This window comes from Panthera leo, chromosome D1 (assembly GCF_018350215.1).
Source record: "Panthera leo isolate Ple1 chromosome D1, P.leo_Ple1_pat1.1, whole genome shotgun sequence".
NCBI classification, from domain to species: domain Eukaryota; kingdom Metazoa; phylum Chordata; class Mammalia; order Carnivora; family Felidae; genus Panthera; species Panthera leo.
In genome coordinates this window covers 78,064,673-78,084,081 of record NC_056688.1, presented here as the reverse complement: position 1 = coordinate 78,084,081, position 19,409 = coordinate 78,064,673, and the positions used below count along the sequence as shown (strand labels likewise).

Here is a 19,409-nt window from a genome sequence, read left to right as displayed (position 1 = left end):
TTGAGTTTGGCCATCTCTTTAACAAAATTGTATCTTCACGGAGTATTGAATAATTAGAACTTGGGTGAATGGTTAGGGAAACCATGACGCTCTTATCTCTGGCATGAATGAGAACAACAGAGCTAAAGGCTATTTGGTATGTTCATACAATCCCTGAATTTACAGATAGGCATGTTTCTTTTTCTATACTCTAAAGGAGAAATGATAATAGTCTCCTGTTGCCTTAGAGAAATACAATAATGTAAGAGTTCTAGCTGTCATCCTTTGTACCCCAGGAGAATTGACATAAGCTTTGAGGTTTTTTTTCCAACAGTCCGACTTGTAAATCTTCAGTAGGAATTATAGTACACCCTTAGAAGAAAAAGTAACTTGTCAGTTTTAGGTTTGAATAATATCTGCATAAATAGGTTAGTAAGAGAGAGGTAGGTAGATAGGCACACCTGTCTGCGTTGACATTTAAGGTGTGTGTGGTTATTTTGTTTTGTTTTTAACACTTTCAAACAAGCATCTCAAATTCCCCTACTACATGTGCTTTAAGCTGATTCAACTGTGACACCATAGCCATTTTCTTTGATATTCTCAAAAACCACTAGGAAGGCATCTGTGTATTTCATAGACTTTGAACAAGTTTTGGTTTGATTCAGAGAAGTTTGTTTCGAAAACTCAGTTAAAATTTCTCATATGACATGGCTTTTTGTTTTTCTATTCTTCCAGATATGTTTCATCTTGCAAATATTACCTCTAAATATGACTATTATGGTCTGACCTGAACATGATACTTTTATTGTAGCCCAGATTGCATTGCCTATTTTTTCAAGTTTATTTATTTTGAGGTGGGGTCCAGGGGAGACATGCACGAGTTGGAGAGGTACAGAGAGAGATAGGGAGAGAGAGAATCCCAAGCAGGTTCCACACTGTCCGCACGGAACCTGCTTCAGGGCTCGAATTCATGAACCGTGAGATCATGACCTGAGCTGATGTCATGATTCACCCAGGCTCCATGCATTGCCTATTTTTATAGCACCATACTTGGTTTGGGTTTCAAATCAATGTCCTCTAGTCACAGGTTTGAGCCAACTTTTGCAAGTACTTCAAACTTAACCTCAAATGGAACTAAGTAGTTTTGCATACAAACTCTTTCTAGGCTATTTCTCTGAAATCTGTTTTTCTCACATCAGTCAGAAGTCAAGGAGTTATCCTAAACTTCCTATTCTACCTAATTCCTAGGGTGCCCTTTTCTTATCCTACATTTCTCAGATAGGTTATTAGTAACAGACATACTTAAAGTAGGTTAAAAAAATACCAAGTGTCTTGTGTAGATAATTCTTAGGTATCTACACACAAATTTGTAGAACTAATGAGTTTAGCAAGGCTGCAGAATACCAAATCCATATATGAAAATGTCAATGCTATTTCTACAGGCAAGTAATAAGTAATCTGAAAATTAAGAAAATTCAATTACAGCATCATCACATAGAATAAAATACTTAGGAAAAAAGTAAAAGATCTGAACTAAAAGCTACAAGACATAGTTGAGAAGTTAAAAAAAAAAAAACAAAACCCTAAATGTTTGGGACCTAAACCATTGGGACCATGGTTTAGAAGACTCAGTATTGTCAAAATTGCATTCTGAAATTGATCGATAAATTCAGTGCAAAATCCCAGCAAACTTTTTTCAGAGAAATTGACAAAATGATCCTAAAATTTACATGGAAATGCAAGATTTATAATAGTGAAAACAATTTAGGAAAAAGAACATAGTAATTTTCACTAAGGAGTCAATGAGTAAGAGCAATCTACATTTGGTCATTTCCTTCTGAATGCAGTCTCGTTTTTCCATATCCTTGTTGAATTCCCTTCAGCTAGCAGCTAGACCTCAAGGTCAATTGTGACCACGTTCTTAGCAACACCTAAAAGATCATCATAGATGTTGTATAAGCAGAAAGAATGATGCCACCCTACCCCAAATATGTTCACATACTAATCACTGGACCCTGGAAATAAGTTACGTTACATGGCAAAAGGTATTTTGCAGACCTTAAAATGGAGAGATTGCATTACGTTATCTAGGTGGACCCATTCTGATCACATGGATTATTATTTTTTTTTAATTATGTTTTTTAATGTTTGTTTTTGAGAGAGAGCAAGCAAGGGAGGGGCAGGGAGAGGGACACACAGAATCTGAAGCAGGCTCCAGGCTCTGAGCTGTCAGCACAGAGCCCAAAGTGGGGCTTGAACTCATGAACCCTGAGATCATGACCTGAGCCAAACGACTTTGGCCAAACGCTTAACCAACTGAGCCAACCCAGCGCCCCTCGCATGGGTTCTTAAAAGCAGAAAATCTTTCTACCTGTGGTCAGAGAGATGTAAAGAAAGAAGTCTCGTTGAGATACTCTATTGTTGGCTTTGAAGATAGAGGAAAGAGAACATGAGCAAAGGAAATCAGCCTCTAGAACGTGGAAAAAGCAGGGAAACGAATTCTCTCCTAGACTCCTCAGAAGAAGCACAGCCCTGCTGACATCTTTATGTTAGCCCAGTGAGACCATCTCAAAGTTCTGGCCCATAGAACAATAACATAATAAATTTGTGTTGTTTAAGCCACTACGCTTCTGGTAATTTAGTACATTAGCTAGAACATCCAATAAAATAGATGAAGGGATTAATATGATTTTTGTTTACCTATACATATTTTAACTAAATGAAATTAATTTTAATTTTTAAGGACATAGATACGTTTGTGGGAAGAAATTAAGCACAGGAGAAAGTTTTGAGGAAAATACTATTGCCAATTACTATATAGAGAAATTCAGTGCTAACGTGAGTTTAGCAACATAAAAGTCAAATCACTCAATGTCTGTATTTTAAAAGATATTACAATTACTACTGTTCCAAGGTGATTTTATCTCTGATAAAACTTTAATTTTAATTGTTTTTTCCCAGCATAATTACAACCCCATTTCTAGTACCACTAAACTTCACAATGAACAGGTTGTGTGTACTTTGACTAAATCAGTCATGTGACAAATTGAGATATTTCCTGACTTTCTGGAGCAGGAGAGGTGGATTTTTTTATCGTAGAAGAATGAGGGAATGACATTAACTCTGCCTATACTTATTAAACTCAAGGCGGCAGTTAAGGGATTACCTATGATAATATTTTGTTTTTCTGCTAAGGGGAACAAACAATGCTAACACTCAAAAGTGAAGAAGCACTAGGTAACCCTAATGCGACTCTTTCTAGAACTCTGAGGGAAAGTTGCCATTTGAAGATTATTTTTATTTCAGAATGAAGCACTAATATAGAGACATAATTTTTTTTAATTTATCTTTTTAATTCTTGAATCAGTGAGGACAATAGTTTGCTGTTTATGGGTACACAACAGCCCTGTCCTAGGTATACAAGGGTATACATATGTCTGTAACATCAGCTACAGTGAATTTACTTTACTAGACAGCATAGCAAAGTAGGATTAACTAAAGGTATATTTTCATAAGAAAATGCTTTAAAATAACATGAAGTCAATGAACATTGGACTGTACAATTTATTCTGTCAAAATATAAACGTATGTCAGCTTATGTGTGTGAAATACACTAAGTCGGTCTCAACACAGCCATGTGCTTAGGAATGTGTGAAACACTTCATAAGCAATTCTCTAAGGGGTGTACTGAAAACTTCCAAAAGTACCCCAGATATTTGGTCATAGATAAGGAATAAACTTTAAGGCAATCTTCCAAGTGAATGTAAACTTTTCTGAAGTGGCCTTTCTAGTAAAGTGTTACGGTTATGAACACTCTGTACTTATTTGTAGTGCTGTTGAATATTTTTAGTAGCACGTTATCAAACTAATTGTCACTTTTTAAAAATTAGCTTAAAAATCCTGCAATTATAAAAATGTCTGGGGTGCTTTTACTTTGTAGACATAAAGCAGGCACTTTCTGTTGACTTATCTATAAATCCTAAATATTTTCTTCTAATAGTTTTTATCTCTAGCTAGAATTGTACTTCTAGTACTGTGTACTAAATCCTGTGTTCACATATCAAGAAATAATAATTTGCCTACAATTTTTCTAGTTTAAATCTGAGCCTAGAATTTCTTTTAATTGGTCATGTTCTACAGAAGCATCAAAATAAATAGTGCTACTCTTTGAACATTTTTCAATAATAATGGCATTTTTCTGGCTGTTACGCCTTTTTCCAAAGTAATTGTCAGAGCATGTGAACTAAACTAACTACACTGGAGAAATGGGTACAGGCCATTAGGAGAGTCCCCTTGTAGTGACCAACTAGTTTTACTTAATCTCCTTCTTAGCCTTATAATTGGCAGAGACGACCAGGTAATTATCTGGATTCATGTCCTTAAGAGTTGGAGATTTGCTCTGGATGGGGGATGTTTTGCCATCCACACGGGAGATCTGCAGCATCCGGCAGGGGTCGTGTTTCAACAAATACCCTGCAAAAGTTTCCCATCCTCCTCCCACACGGACCATGACATGTTTGTTGTGCAGCATCTGAAATGAAAGAAGAGCAAAAGGATTAAATTCTGAGAATTCTTACAGTATCTTAAACCAACTTTCATTTTTAGCACTGTTACTGTCTTCTGTCTTGTTTTTTTATGCCCCATTGTTTTCCTACTTGGTGCACAGTGCCTGAGTTAGCATACAGTATATGAAAGAAGCTTTGTTTTTCCCATGCAAGTGGATCATGGGTACACATCCCCAGGACCCAGCTTTGCCCTGCTATGGGAATCCGGGTTTATGTATAATCCCTTGTTTGGTTGGATGTGTATAGAGGCTTCTGTCTGACATCTGATGTTCCGTTACAGCCTCATCACTTCCCCCACTGTCTCTGCCCACTGCCCGTTTTCTGCCCACTGTCTCAGATAAGTGCTTCATTCTTCCCACCAAGTTATTCCCCTCTGAACGAGGACTCAAAAGACCATGGAAATGTCTCTCTTGAAAATAATTGTTAATAATCACACAAATGCTCAATACGAAATGGAAAGGAAATGCACTCAGAAAAACTGAAGTCTTCTCCAGTCACTGAGCCCTTCAAGGCAAGATGTTGTTGAATGGCCAAACATTTATATTTTCCTTTACTCTTATTCTTTCTAATTACTTTAGAATACATCTTTAAAAAAAAAAAAAACTTACCTTCAGGCCTATGTCACATATCTAGATTTCCAGGTAACAGACTACATATTGAAAAAGTGAAGAATGTATGGTTCTTTTTATCAATAAAAACATGTCAGAGCTGTAGACGTCTGGCATGAAGAGCCAAAGACGTTTATCTTGGCTTTTTTCAAATATCAGAAAAGGTAAGATAAAGGGGAGATGTTGCTCCGTAATCAGAGATCCTGTTGACTCTGTTCCATGCCTGTGATGTTAAGAATACATACTGGCAGTGTAGTCTTGGGAAGGACAGATAGTTGGGTGAGGAGATTTGGGGAGTCACTTACATTGCAGAGCCTGTAAAATCTATTTGAATTCCTCTTGCTGTGTCAGTTTGAGATCTGGAGTTTGTTTGACTCCCATCAAGTGAAAGATGACATATACTTACTGCTTTCATTCACCTGTTGAGAATCTGATGGAAATTCTGGACTCTCTTTTCAGATGTCTGTATCCACAAAATTTTGCATGTGTGTTTAGGGGGTTCACAGACTCCCAGAAATCCATCCATGGACTCCAGCTAAGAAATCCTGATTCATGTGGTTGACATGAAGCAGTTTCAAATATTGTGGAAAGTAACAAAAATGTGCTGGATATCCATAGAAACCATAAGACTCATAAGAAAATGAAGTTAAATGTAACTCGACTGGTTATTCTCATTTAGAGAATTAGAATTATAATTAAGAATAGAATTAGAATAGAAAGGACCTTCAGAAACATCTAGCTAGAAGTTTTAAACCTATTTTAGCATCAGAATCTATTCATTAAAACCTCAGTGGGAACCCCTGTAACATAAAGCAGACAAAAGGAGTCAGGATTCAGCTGTAACCATTTTGCCTTCCCCGGTCCTGCCAGTGGTACCGTGTTCTTGTTTTTCTGATGAAGATCCTGAGGCCCAGATCTTTGGTGTGATTTGCTTTGACTAGTATCTGGATTTCCTGACTCCAGTCTAATACTTGTCCCACCAACAGTTCTTTGTAAAGCAAAATCCATCAAGGCTTTTATAATTTGACTGACCTAGTTCCATTCCCACAAACTCCTGTGTGTGCCTCTACTGCCTGCTTCCAAAACTTGGAGTGGCTGGGACAAAAATTACAAAGGCGGGCATCAAAACAGTACTCTGACCCTTTCTCCCACTGTTCTAGAGAACAGCTTGGCATATTGTTGAAGTTCTGGCATACCCCGCCCCCCAGCCCTACAAATTACATTTAAGAGTTTTCCTCTAAACATCCTTGGTATGAATGCCTGGCAGAATGCCCAAATTCACTTGACTGTGTGAGCTGACTATTTCAACCAGAAAGAGCTACCAGTCAGTATAGTTTTTAAACAATTAGCTAACGCTGGAAAACAGTGAAAGAAATGTTTTTCCGCCTGGCATATAAGGTCATTTAGGTACAAACCCTTCTCGCAGATTCTTTAATAAATCCACGCATGCGTAGTGGATCCAACAGGAAGCAGAGTTATACTGAATGTGACTAACATAGGGATTAAATTTCTGCCCACCCCCTCCCTCATGTCATTTCAATAACTAATCAGCAAGCTGTAATTCTCCAAGAAGGCCAGTGGTCAAACTGAACAACAGTTTCAGGCATGGGGTTAAGATTTCATGGCCATAAGCATTTACATCCTTGATTATAGAGATTTAAATTCCATGCCTTACCTTAGTTTGTGCTAAGTCTCAAGAAAAAAAAAAAAAAAAAAAAGGAAAGAAAACACCCATCCCCATCTCCATAAACCAAACCCCTACTGTTTAACCTAAAAGCAAATTAACCTGCTATAAACCAAACTACTCTCAGCTCTTCCCTCCCTCCCCACCCAGTGCTTGCCCTACAAAACCCCGGCCTTGGTTGAAGTGTATAATCTTCCTTCAGAATCAGGGCAGAGCCACTGAGCTCCTTCTGGAAGAACTCCTTTCATCTCAGGAATGGGTGACATTAGGTCAGTTGCAGTCAATTGATCCTTTTGCTTTTTGGTTTTGGTCAGCGGCATTTCCTGTTCCTCCTAATATTATCAAACGCGCCACTCATCTCTGTCCTCATCATTCTATGGATGGCATCTAGCATGTCATCAGACATGGTTTTCTCTCTCAGCACCTCCACCGGCTTATTTACTCCAGCCTATATTTACCCTTTTCTCCACTTTCCTCATCACAGAAAGAAGTCCCTCTGTCCAAAGTCAACTCCTCCCTATATATCCTAATTCCCATTACCACTATGCAGAAGCTCCTATCAGACATCACATCACTCACCTCTCTCTCCAACTTATTGTATAATGGTCCTTATCCCCAAGCCTCTCCCACTCTCATACAAAGCAAAACTCTGCTCCTTCCATCCCAGGCTACTTTGTTCTCCTATCTTTGCCTTACCTCTGAGCTTTCTGGTAAGTTTACACGTGATGTCTTCATTTCCAACTTCCTAGTCACTGTCTGACCCACTACACGTTGCTTCTGCCCCCACCTCTTAACTGACTGCACAGTGAAGAGAATCATGGCTTCCGGGATTGTTGAATCCAATGGATGGTCCTTAATCCTTATCTGTCTTGATCTTATCAGATACTGAGGTATCTGATAGTATTGACCATTCCTTCCAGGAAACTCCCTACTCCTTTATTCTCTGTGACAAGACTCTTTACTGGACCTCCTGTTACCTCTCTCATACTTTCTCTTCCTCTTTTCAGGGTTCTGTTTTCTTCTGCCTACTTTTAAGCTTTGCTGCGTGCAGAGGATCGCACTGCCTCTAGCCTTGGGGGAGTCTGATCCATTTAGTAAAGCCATTCCCACCAAAGGGACTTCCATAAATGCCTGTTTGATTGTCTTCTGCCTAAATGCCTTCACTAGCTCCCTCTCTCCTATAGGCTAATATTCAATTCTCTTTGTTTGCATACATTATTCACCAAGACCACTCCTGTCAGCTTCACCTGTCCTTCCCTGAGCTCTGGGACTCGTGAATTATTTTAGTTCTATGTTCCCAGACAACACAGCCTTTCTTCCAAGCTTTTGCATATTTGCCCCTAAATGTGGAGTGTCTTTTCTGTCTTGCCCTCCCTACTTACCTGGACCGCAAACATCAATTCAAACGTCACCTCCACCTGAAAAATTTCCAACAATCATCCACCTTACCAGATAAGTGAATGCTTCCTTGCTGTATGCTGTTTAGATGACACGATTTCAATTGTTTTAGTCTACTTTAATTGCTAATTTACCTGTGTGCTTCTTTTAATAACATGCGAGCTCTCCAAAAAGAGTGATGATGTGCTTCTCATTTTTTTTAATCTCCCATATGTAGGCTCAGAACAGTATCAATATTGTGATATTAATACTCTTTCATATATACTTCCACAGGCTCTACTTAACTTTGCCTAACTGATGACGTCATTTTCAGCATTACTCCATTTTACAGATGGCAACACTGATGCTCTGAGAAGTGCTGCTCTTAAACCACCTGGGCAAGATCACAGCACAAATCTGGGACAAGACCCATTTTCCCATTCTGCCACACCCACTGACTCCGTTAAGCTCTTCAATGTGGATTTCCATACCTGCTTAGTTACTTACAAGTGAAATTTAGCACAAACAAGGAATTATCAGTGTCAGAAATAGTAACAAGCAGCTTAAGCAAATCAAATGCTCACATAAAATGATTTATGGGGCTATGTTCTAATAAACCCTATATGAACATCAAATTTAATTTCAGAAGATTATACTGTAGTGGCCCTAATTACTTTAGAAATAAACATGTGTCAAGTGCAGGTAATAGGATAGAATACACTTATAGCCAGGCATCTGTTGGCATAAGTAGGACTAGACTTTGATTCTCTGTTCGGTTACAGCTCCTTTACTTATGATGCTTCACAATGTTGAACAATTTTGTGTTCTCCGTTCCAAAAGATAACTCCTCTTGACTGGTAGCCTCACAAGTGAACTGAGTATTTAATAGTGGTTATCCATGCCGCTGTTTGTGGCCTTTCTTCTCAAGCAAAGAAAAAGAATTGCTACAAATCTCCAATACTATGTTGCAAAGCCGAATGTTGCCCCATCAGGCCTATTCCGGCTCTTCCTAGTTTTTACAACCTGCCTCATTCCTCACGGTGCCTTTGATCCTTCCAAAAGTGAAGAAGGTGAAGAAGATTCATCACCAACGTAGCACAACTTAGCAACATCTCTCAATGCTGAAGGGGGGGCGGGGGGGGAAGACCCCAAAACAGTAACAAAAATCTGTCTCAACATTTCTCCCAGTGGCCTTCATGAAGTTTAAGCAGATCTGGACTGTTGCAGATACTGTAAATATTTTATTTTTTTATTTATTTTTTATTTTTTTTTAATGTTTATTTTTGAGAGAGAGGGTGGGGGAGGGGCAGAGAAAGAGGGAGACACAGAATCCAAAGCAAGCTCCAGGCTTCGAGCTCTGACCTGTCAGCACAGAGCCCAATGCAGGGCTCAAACTCACAAAATGAGATCATGACCTGAGCCGAAGTCAGACCCTTAACTGACTGAGCCACCCAGGTGCCCTGAATATTTTCTTTTTTGATGTCTATGAGTGACATACATTCCTTGCCCAAGAAAAGAGCCAGAATGCCTCAAAGGTATGTTTTTGTTTTTGTTTTTAATAATTTGGTAATGGGAGAAAACATTTCCATTCGTGTCAAGGGCATTTTGCTTTATGCCTTTTCCCATCATAATGCTTAATTATGTGTTGTTTTCTAACGAGGCCTCTTCCTACATGCCAGCAAAAGGGAACTTTTTCTCCTTAGATGACACAGTCATAATAGTAGAGCACCCACTGTGTGCCAGGTAATCTACAGATTTGCCTTGTTAAAATAAGAAAGATAAAAAGAAACACTGAGGTCACTGGCAATGCTCTCATTTCACAGGCAGACAGAGGGTCACCCAGGAGGCTCCCCAGGGCCACACTAGAAATCACTTCTTTATTCCCCATCTAGTACACAGCCTGACAGTTGAAGAGCTATACTCCTCCCCAAACTATTACTCTAAAGATGAATCCTATATTTAAAGGTGGGTGAATCACTTAATATATTGACCCAGCAATGGTTCGTGACACGTCAGGTAAGTCCTCGCTTTGTTTTTTCAGATGCAATGCACATTTTGTTAGGTTACAATATGCAGCCTAAAGCCTGCTTTCTAGCACCACCTTTCAATCTTACTTTCCTAACACTGTAGGGAAAAAAATTATAACCAAAAAGTTCTGTGGTTCATCCACACACTAATTCAAAGGAAAAAAATGGGTTGAAAGGAAACACATTAATTCTCCCATATTAAGTTAGATCACAATGGAAAATTTTAAAGTTGTAGAAATGATTAATCAACCGCTCCCTACAAACGCTGTGATCACTGCGGTATAAGGGGTCCAGTGCTCTGGCTCTTACGATGTAATAGGATTTCAGAAAGGAGATTTTCTTTTCCCTAATCTTATAGCTTGGAGATACATTCTGGAATCACATCATGTATAGGTCTTAAGGAGCTTAAAGCAAGAAAAGTATGTTTTTCTTCCTGCGGACACTAGTCTTTCGAAACAGAAATACATCAACTCACGTTTTTTGGATAAGGCACAGCTGATATCTATGTAAATCACAGAAAATCATACGTTTGACTAAATGAAAAAGAAATGGCCATGTAACAGAGCCAGAAAATAATATGGATTTATTGGTGATGCATTTGTTGTCAAGATGGCCAAGCTATCTATAGCTATATTATATAAATCATAAACAAAAATAAACAAGAGCAGGACATGTCTTTTAATAAACATAATTTAAAGTTAAATGCTTCTGGAGCACCTGGGTGGCTCAGTCGGTTGAGCGTCTGACTTCAGCTTAGGTCATGATCTCACCATCCATGAGTTCGAGACCCGCGTCAGGCTCTGTGCTGACAGCTCAGAGTCTGGAGCCTGCTTCGGATTCTGTGTCTCCCTCTCTCTCTGCCTTCCCCCTGCTCATGCTCTGTCTCTCTCTCTCCCAAAAATAAAGTTAAAACACATTTAAAAATTTTAAATAAATAAATAAAGGTAAATGTTTCATATTCATATTTGGTAGCTTGATTTCATCAATTCCCCAGCACAGATCTGCGAGAATGTTCACATCTGTCCTAAATCATAATTCCTATGAAAAGTTTCAGGCGTCTCCACCTTCTCAGCAAAACACTGACAAATCTCTTTCATTCAGATTTGAATCTTGTGTTTGTGACCTTGAAAACTGGGGGAGAGGAATATATGTCATATTCTCTGTATACCAAGGTCATCAGCCCCTGAGGATGTGAAAGCTTCCCAGCAGGATGCCCTCATCCTCTCTCACACTTCACCAACCTAGCCTTTACTTCAGGGCCAGAGTGGCCATTCCAAAGGGAAAATCTGATCATGCTACGGCCTTGCTTAAGAACCTGTGCATGGGTCTCCATTGTCTGTAGTGCTTCTCAGCCATTTTTAGCTCCAGCTCACCTGAAGAATATGACTCATTCTCATGAGCACAAGAAGTCTGTGGCAAAGATTCTGAAAGAGCAGTGGTGTGAATGCAGGTGTGTGTGTGTGTACAGGTGTGTGGGACCAGGGCAGAATCTGCATCTTGAGGGTGGGCAGAAGCATACATAATTTGAAGAAACCATTTGTCAGCAATTCTGATACCCCCTGTCCTACCTCTGCCCCTCCCCATCCCGCTATGAGAACAACTAGCCTGACACACAAAGCACTTCATGGTTCAGCTACTGTTCCTTCCCCACCTTCTTTCTCATTCCGCCTTAAAGACCACATACCGTTGTGTAGGTTGTGCATTGCACAATGATGCAGCTACTGTGTGGCCCTACTTGTCTGTGCCCATACCTACACTCCAAATTGCATAACCCGCAAAATTTCTGGACTCCTTGGAATCCCCTAAAGATTTCATGCCTTTCTACATCCACATTCACCAGGTGAATTAAAGTGAGTCCCTTCCTATGGCCATTCAATAAATATGTGTTGAGTGCCCGGCAAGGTTATTCCTTACTAAATTCATGCCCTGAGGGCTGACTACAGTGCCAACAACACAATGGGCACTCAATAAATGTTTGTTTAATGAATGCATAAGCAATGTTAATGCCTACTAATGCTCCACCAGGGCATCACTGCCTTTATGGAATATTTTTGCACTCTCCAACCTTTAGATTACTTCTTTTGGACCTTGAGATTTTCCTTCACAAACTTCAAGCATAGAACCTGTCATATTTTGCTGCCTATTTTCTTGTCCATATTTCTCTAATTCCCTGTGACCTCTCTAAAAGGTCACATCCTATTCAGCTTTCTACACCGGACAACAATTGTAGTGTGTGATATGTAGAACACATTACTTATTTACAGAAAAGAAAAAAGGGAAAAGATGAAAATGATTGGTCTTTATGAGGGAGAGTCTGAAAAACACCAGGATGTGAATGATAATCCACCTTAACCACTGCTTAGAGAATTCCTTTGAGAGAAAGATACATTTTGGGTCAAAGACCCAAAGTAACAGGAATCATACAGGAGAGAGGGAGGGTGAATTGAGCATCAGAGCAATGGAAGGAGAGAGAGAAAGGAGAAGGGGAATGGAGGAGAGAAGAAGAAAATCTCTCAAATGACTCCAAAATCAAGTATACCATTGTCTTCATTATCGCCCTTCACAAGTTCTCATTACATTTGGAATGCATGTTTTAGAAATATCACTCACTATAGTAACAAATTACTCACTACAAATTGCAGCCCCTCCTTTTTCTCTATTCATGTTTAAGTGTTAAAATGCTTGGGTCTCTCAGCATAACTCTAGCTCTCATTAAGCCCTTCCCCACGTAACTGACCACAATGGCTCCTATTTCTGCCCAATCTGTTAACCGCTCTTCTCCACCACAGCCATCCCTTTAAGAGACAACCATCTCTGACACTGACTGCCTAGAGGAGTAAGCCACCTAAATTCAAATCAGTTCAGCCTCCTGGGATATCATATGCTTCCTAATACCTCCTTGTCAACCCCGTTCACTGCGTGTTTTTACAAGCCATCATAACTTGAGTGAAAATATTGTGTTTAGAACGCAGTCATCTGCTCTCCAGAGAAAGAGTGTTAAATTAATTTATAGGACAACAGACTCTGTCATCAACTGGTATTATCCTGAAATGGCATATGCTCAAAATCGGGCCACTGGGAATTCAGCTGGCTGCCTAAGGTACATGGACACATGGAGGAGAAAAGTGGCAGGTGTTCAGTCGCTAGTCCGCCATGTTGAAAGCCTGCTACCTGCATCTTCAAGGTAAGTGATAAGGTCACCTGGTAATAGGGCGAGTGAGGCTCTGTTTGCCACAGATGCCCTAGTAGACTTCTTTGTCAAAGGTTGGGGATTCATCTCAACCTCTCTAGCTATTTGAAATTATAAATGGCTAAATACTCCTCAAATAGACAAGCTTCTGGAATTACCACTTTGTTGTTTACAAAACATTTTTCATAGGTGTTATCTCACTTCTATCTTCCTAATAATCTTTTATGCCTTTTTCTTAGATTAAGCTTCAGAGAGATGTGGTCACCACCAACTATCTGTATAACTCTAAGATATTATTTAATCTCTCTGTGCCTCCCTTGCTCATCTGTAGAATGTTTCTAATACAGTTTTTTGGAAAAATATATGTTAGCATGTAGCAACGTCGCCTGGCACATGATATTCAACAGTAGCCTGCCATTGCTTTTGTTATTAAAATTATTATTAAAATAATAATAATGTTATTGCAATGATGATGGTGATCTTCTTACAGGCTTCATTTCAGTTAATTCCTGCACAGCTCTAAGTGGTTTGCATTACTATCCACACCTACAGATGAGAAAATGGCAGTTCCAGAAAGGTTAAGTACATCTCCCAAAGTCACCTAGCTAGGAGTTGACAAAGTTTAGATTGGAACCTGAGTCTCTTTGACCGCAAAGATAATACACATTACCACTTAACTATATGCCCTAAAGGGGCTTTGCCAGGGGCCATGACTGTCTGGCTTCTTATCTAGACTATTTCCATGGACAACACTTCTTTTTTCTAAGAATATGTGTTATGGTGTCTCCATTGATGATCATATCGCTCAACTCTAAATGTACCTGGCACCAGAAAAGAGAAGGTGTTTTAATATGTGGTTAGGAGAATTTATTTGCATTTGAACCTAATGTTTCACCCATACAAAAATGTTGAAATTAGGTACACCAGAGTGCTTGGCTGTTGGTTCCACACTGTAAAAGGAAACTCTTTGGGAGAGACCCCTGACAGTCTGCAAAGTACTTTCTCTTAAGTTATTTCATTTTATCACACCTGCCCAGTTGTTCTGCAGGCTAGTATTACTGTTCCCATTGCACAAATGGAACCTCAGAGAGGTTAGGTAGGTGGCTCACAGACACACAGCAATAACACAGCCCTAGTCTTTAGATTCCCAGTTTTGTGATCTGTTGTCTTCAGTAACAAAATCATACATTAAGGAGAATACAATCCTCAAACCCTCATTTGAAGGCTAAACCACTCAGTGACAATGGTGACAAACCATCCTCCAACATGAACGGGGCCTTGAGTCTGGCTATTGGGGCTGGCCAGAAAAAAATTCTTGGCTTGCTTTTGTTGTTTCCCTCTGGGAGAAGGAAAGTGAATAGTTCACTTCCCAGGCTCGTTGTAGACAAATGAGACTCAGTAGCTTCTTTCTAGAAGCAAATATGAGAAGAGCAGCTTGCAGATGAATGTAACGATTGACTGGCAGAATGTTCCATTTGCATCTGCTTGGAAATATGTGTAGGAGTACTTACTGCCAACTGCCTGTCAGTTCTTATCGACTTGTTATGTAAGGTCTCCGTTTTCCCAGATCTGCACCAAATGGAATTAAGAAGGCTTAGCTGCAATCTAATTACCAGTCTACAGCACCATTTCAGACAGGAAAGGCAAAGTTATGATAAATATTTTATGGAACACTCAGCACAATGAAAGCAACGAGGCAAAAATGCTGGTGGTGGAAAGGAAAGAGCTGGCTAGAGGAAGGATTCATAGCTGGTATGTGCCCAACTGAAACTAGATTTCATCCACCCCAAAGACGCAACACCTTCGGCAAGGGGAGCTGGGCTCCAAGGGGCAATGAAAACCCATTCCTTCCACTGATCAAACAGGTTCAAGTCTGTCTGAGTCAATCTGAGTTCTCATTCTTTCATCGAAACACTAATACCAAAACCCAACAGCACCAAGACAGCCAAAGACAGCACAGTCTTTTTCGTGACAGTGATACACTTCAGTGGTTCCCAACCCGGTGTCCTCCTGGGTCCTGAAAGGCAACAACAGCGTCTGTAATGCGGACACTGGAAAAACTATTACTTTGCTACTGTTTTTAATGGATCTTTAGTATATTGGTAGAAAAACGGAAAATAAAGTATTAATAAATACAGTTAGATCTTTTATATCGACAAAATATTTGAAAACATGAGTCTCTTTCTTCTCAAAGCCCCATTCAAATGAAAGGCAAGGAATAAAAATGTGCTCAAGTCACAGGACAAAGGGAAATTGAGGGGATATTACAGTAGAGAAGAAAGGCCAACACATTTTTAGAGGATGGAAAACAGAGGGATGAATTGTAACCAACTAAGAGTGGAGAGAGTTGAAACTCAAAGCCTGAAATGACAGCTTGCCCAAAAGAAGCAAGTCAAACCATGCCTTGAAAGTATAGGAAATTCAGGTTTTAGAATCACCAGGTACTTCCATCAGGTGAGGAGAGATGTGCAGCTGAAAAAAGGAGAATTGGTTGAACGTCAGTCTAAGGACTGGTTAGATTTACTGCACCCCACCTCAGATTTGCTATGCCTGTGACAGTATCCCATAGTGTAAATGACTGTGTCATCTCAGCAGGACACTGAAGGTTTATCTTTGCAGAAATTGAATCAGAGATGCTCCAGGCTAGGGAATGTTACAGGAACCAAATGGAGAGATGGGTAAATACATGATAAAGCAAAGGCAGCAAAGTGCTCATTATAGAACCCAGATGGTCGTTCTGTGGGTATTCTGTGTATGTTTGAAATTTCTCACTATATAATGTTAGAGGAAAACTTCATCCTGAACCCAACTGTTCTCCCCATCTCCATTCCTAAATCCAAATTTCTTCCATCTTACCTGGATTACTGTAATAACCCTCCAACTGCTCCTCCTGCTTCTGCCCTTGCCCCTCAGTACATTCTCAACAGAGAAACTAGAGCATCTTGTTAAAACAGAAGTTACTGTATGTTACAACTCCACTCAAAACGCTGTGTGGCTCCCCATTTCACTGGGCGTAAACTCCAGAGTGCTTCCAATGCCGTCTGTGTTCCCATGTGATCTGGACTCCTGTTATCTCTGACTTCATGTCCTCCCACAGGCCGCTCCCATGCTCTGTCACAGCCTATTGGCCTCCTTGCTATTTCTCAAACACTAGAAGGCCACTTCAGGCATGCTCTTGACTTGGTGTTCCTTCTGTTCAGAAGACATTTTGCCCAGATAACTGCAGAGCTAACCCCTCACCTCCTTCACGCCCTTGACACTGTCTCACCTCCTCAAAGAGGCTTACCCTAACCACCCTTTTAACATTGTAGTCTCTGCTCCTGGCACCCTCAATCTGCCTTATCCTGCCCCACTCTTCCTTTTCCCACCCGAGCATGGCACTATTCACTTTCTAGCAAGCTCTATAACTTACATATTTATTATGTTTATTGTCTATAAATTATTGTCTATACAATATAAAGCTTCCCAATCAAAGTTGCCAGATTTGTGATATAAAAATACAACAAACCCAGTTAAATTTGAGAGTCAGATAAACAACAAACATTCTCTAGGTATAAATATTTCCCTTACAATATTTGGAAAATAATATATTAAAAAATATTCGTTGTTTGCCTGATATTAAGTAGATTATCTGTATTTAATCTGGCAACCCTAAACTTCCCCCAACCACATACACACAAGCACTCACAAAGTAACATAAAGGTCTTCGAGGGAGTCAGGGCTCTTCTGTGTTTTTCTCTGATATATCTTTAGCTCTTTGAATAGTGCCTCTTTCATAATATATGTTCAATAAATATATATGTTCAATCAATATGTGAATGACTATACATTTTCTCATGATGACCCCTAAGAAAATAAGGGAGTAATCCACAAAAGACATGTGATCCAAGAAACAGGGAATCCAACATAAGAGCAAATTAAAATCTCAGACGACACTGTGAGGTCAACGTGGGGCAGGAGAGACATAGAGGGACCAGAAACGAAACCCCTAGCTTAGCCAGTATATCTGCCTATGACACCATTGTGACAGGTTTTACAATTCTCTAAGGGGATCTGGTAAGGGCTCCTTAGTCCTACTTAGGAAAAGAGAAATGGTTAAGTAAAAAAGAAAAGGAAAAGTAATCACAGCACACTACAATATTTACATGATTATTGTTTTGTTTTGTTTTATTTTGAGAGAGAGAGAGAGTGAGAGAGCACATGTGAGTGGGGGAGAGGGGCGGGGAGAGAGAGAGAGAGAGAGAGAGAGAGAGAGAGAGAGAGAGAGAGAAAATCTTAAGTAGGCTCAGGTGGAGCCTAACATGGGGCTCAATCTCATGACCTGGGATCATGACCTGAGCCGAAATCAAGAGTCAGACGTTCAACCGGCTGAGCCACCCAGACACCCCCATGATTGTTATAAAGTAAATACTGAATACTGATTTGACCAATATTGGTATCATCGATGATGCCTGGCAAACAAGAGGAAGGGGAGTCCATATGTGTGTGGTGGGGTGAGGGGAAGGCATGCGACTACTAAATCATCATCTTCCTACTCTTGCTCTGCTGGGTTTGTGAGTATTCCATAGAAAAATGCTGACAGTGTAAAAACTAAGACAGACCAGCATAATTTTATAATTTAGAAACTTGGAGATAAATAAAAGAAGAAACAGCTAGAAAGGGTGAAACGAGTTGCCTCTGGGAGAACTCAGGAGAAGAAATGAGTGGAAAGAGGGGACACGGGAAGGGGCAGGCTTGCAATTTGGGATCATAAATCTTACAGCACCATTTTGTTGCCTATATACCTGTATTTCTTTATAAAAATGAAAATTCCACTTAAAATATTCAGTTCTGGTACTCAAGAAAACAAAAGCAAAAAGAAAAAAAAATTCCAAAGCATAGGAAAAAATATATCTTTAAGCATCCAGAAAATTATTTTATTGCTATGAAACCTTCTTCTTTGCAAAATAGCTGGCGGGCTCTCATATACGTCCTGATATAAGGATGTAATTTACCTGAAATCACTGCAAAATGAATGATTACATTTTTTTCCGAACATTCAGACCTTAGGCACAAACTGGCTACCTGATCTCAAATATGTTTTCTAACATTTTAATAGTCCTTTGTAGTTTACAAAATCCTTTCCAACATCATTTCATTTTATCCTCTAAAGTCACTGTTCAAATTATTTTCATATCATGCATATCTGGATCTCTCCCAACATCACATAAAATCATCACAATATCCTCAGATAAGACCATGACATGAACTTAGGAGTGCAAAGCTCTGCTATTTGCTTTGTTTTCTTTTAATTTGTTTTATCCTCTCCTTTCCCATATTTCTGAGTCTTGAACAATTATAAATCTCAGCATTTCTCTTCCAGAAACTTTCATTCCAAGATCATGACTGTTTGTTCTTCCTATTTCTCGCTACACTCTAATAAAATGCCAGACACTTCCCATAGCTTAATCGCTGAATTCTCTATAATCCTAATTGGCTCCCAAAATCTTCTCTAAGGCACAGAAATGTTCCTCTTCCTCTAAGTCAGTTTCTTATGCTATTTAAACAGTTCAAGAATATAGAAGAATAATATAAACCAATCCCACTTATCAATATATACATAAAAATTACTTTTGTAGGGGCGCCTGAGTGGCTCAGTTAAGCGTCCAACTTCAGCTCAGGTCACGATCTCATGGTTTGTGAGTTCAAGTTCCGCGTTGGGCCCTCTGCCTACGGCTTGGAGCCCAGAGCCTGCTTCAGATTGTCTCCCTTGCTCTCTGCTCCTCCCCCGCTCACGATCTGTCTCTCTCTGTCTCAAAAATAAATGAACATTAAAATAAAATTTAAAAAAATTACTTTTGTATATGGCATTTATCTTTATTTTTTAAATACAATTTATTGTCAAGTTAATTGACATACAGTATATACAGTGTGCTCTTAGCTTCGGGGCTAGATTCCCGTGATTCATCGCTTACGTACAACACCCCGTGCTCATCCCAA

The 19,409-nt window shown here is 39.5% G+C and overlaps 1 protein-coding gene across 1 annotated transcript in view; it reads right to left on the bottom strand.

Annotated features, from left to right (window-relative positions):
- Positions 1 to 2,984: 2,984 nt before the first annotated feature.
- The window catches only part of GAS2 (growth arrest specific 2), a 130,348-nt gene continuing 113,923 nt past the window's right edge, over positions 2,985 to 19,409 (bottom strand). Inside the window, exon 8 of the mRNA XM_042906676.1 lies at positions 2,985 to 4,510. Within this exon, the coding sequence (XP_042762610.1) occupies positions 4,292 to 4,510 (219 nt within the window). The 3' untranslated portion in view covers positions 2,985 to 4,291. The remainder of the gene's footprint in view (positions 4,511 to 19,409) is intronic.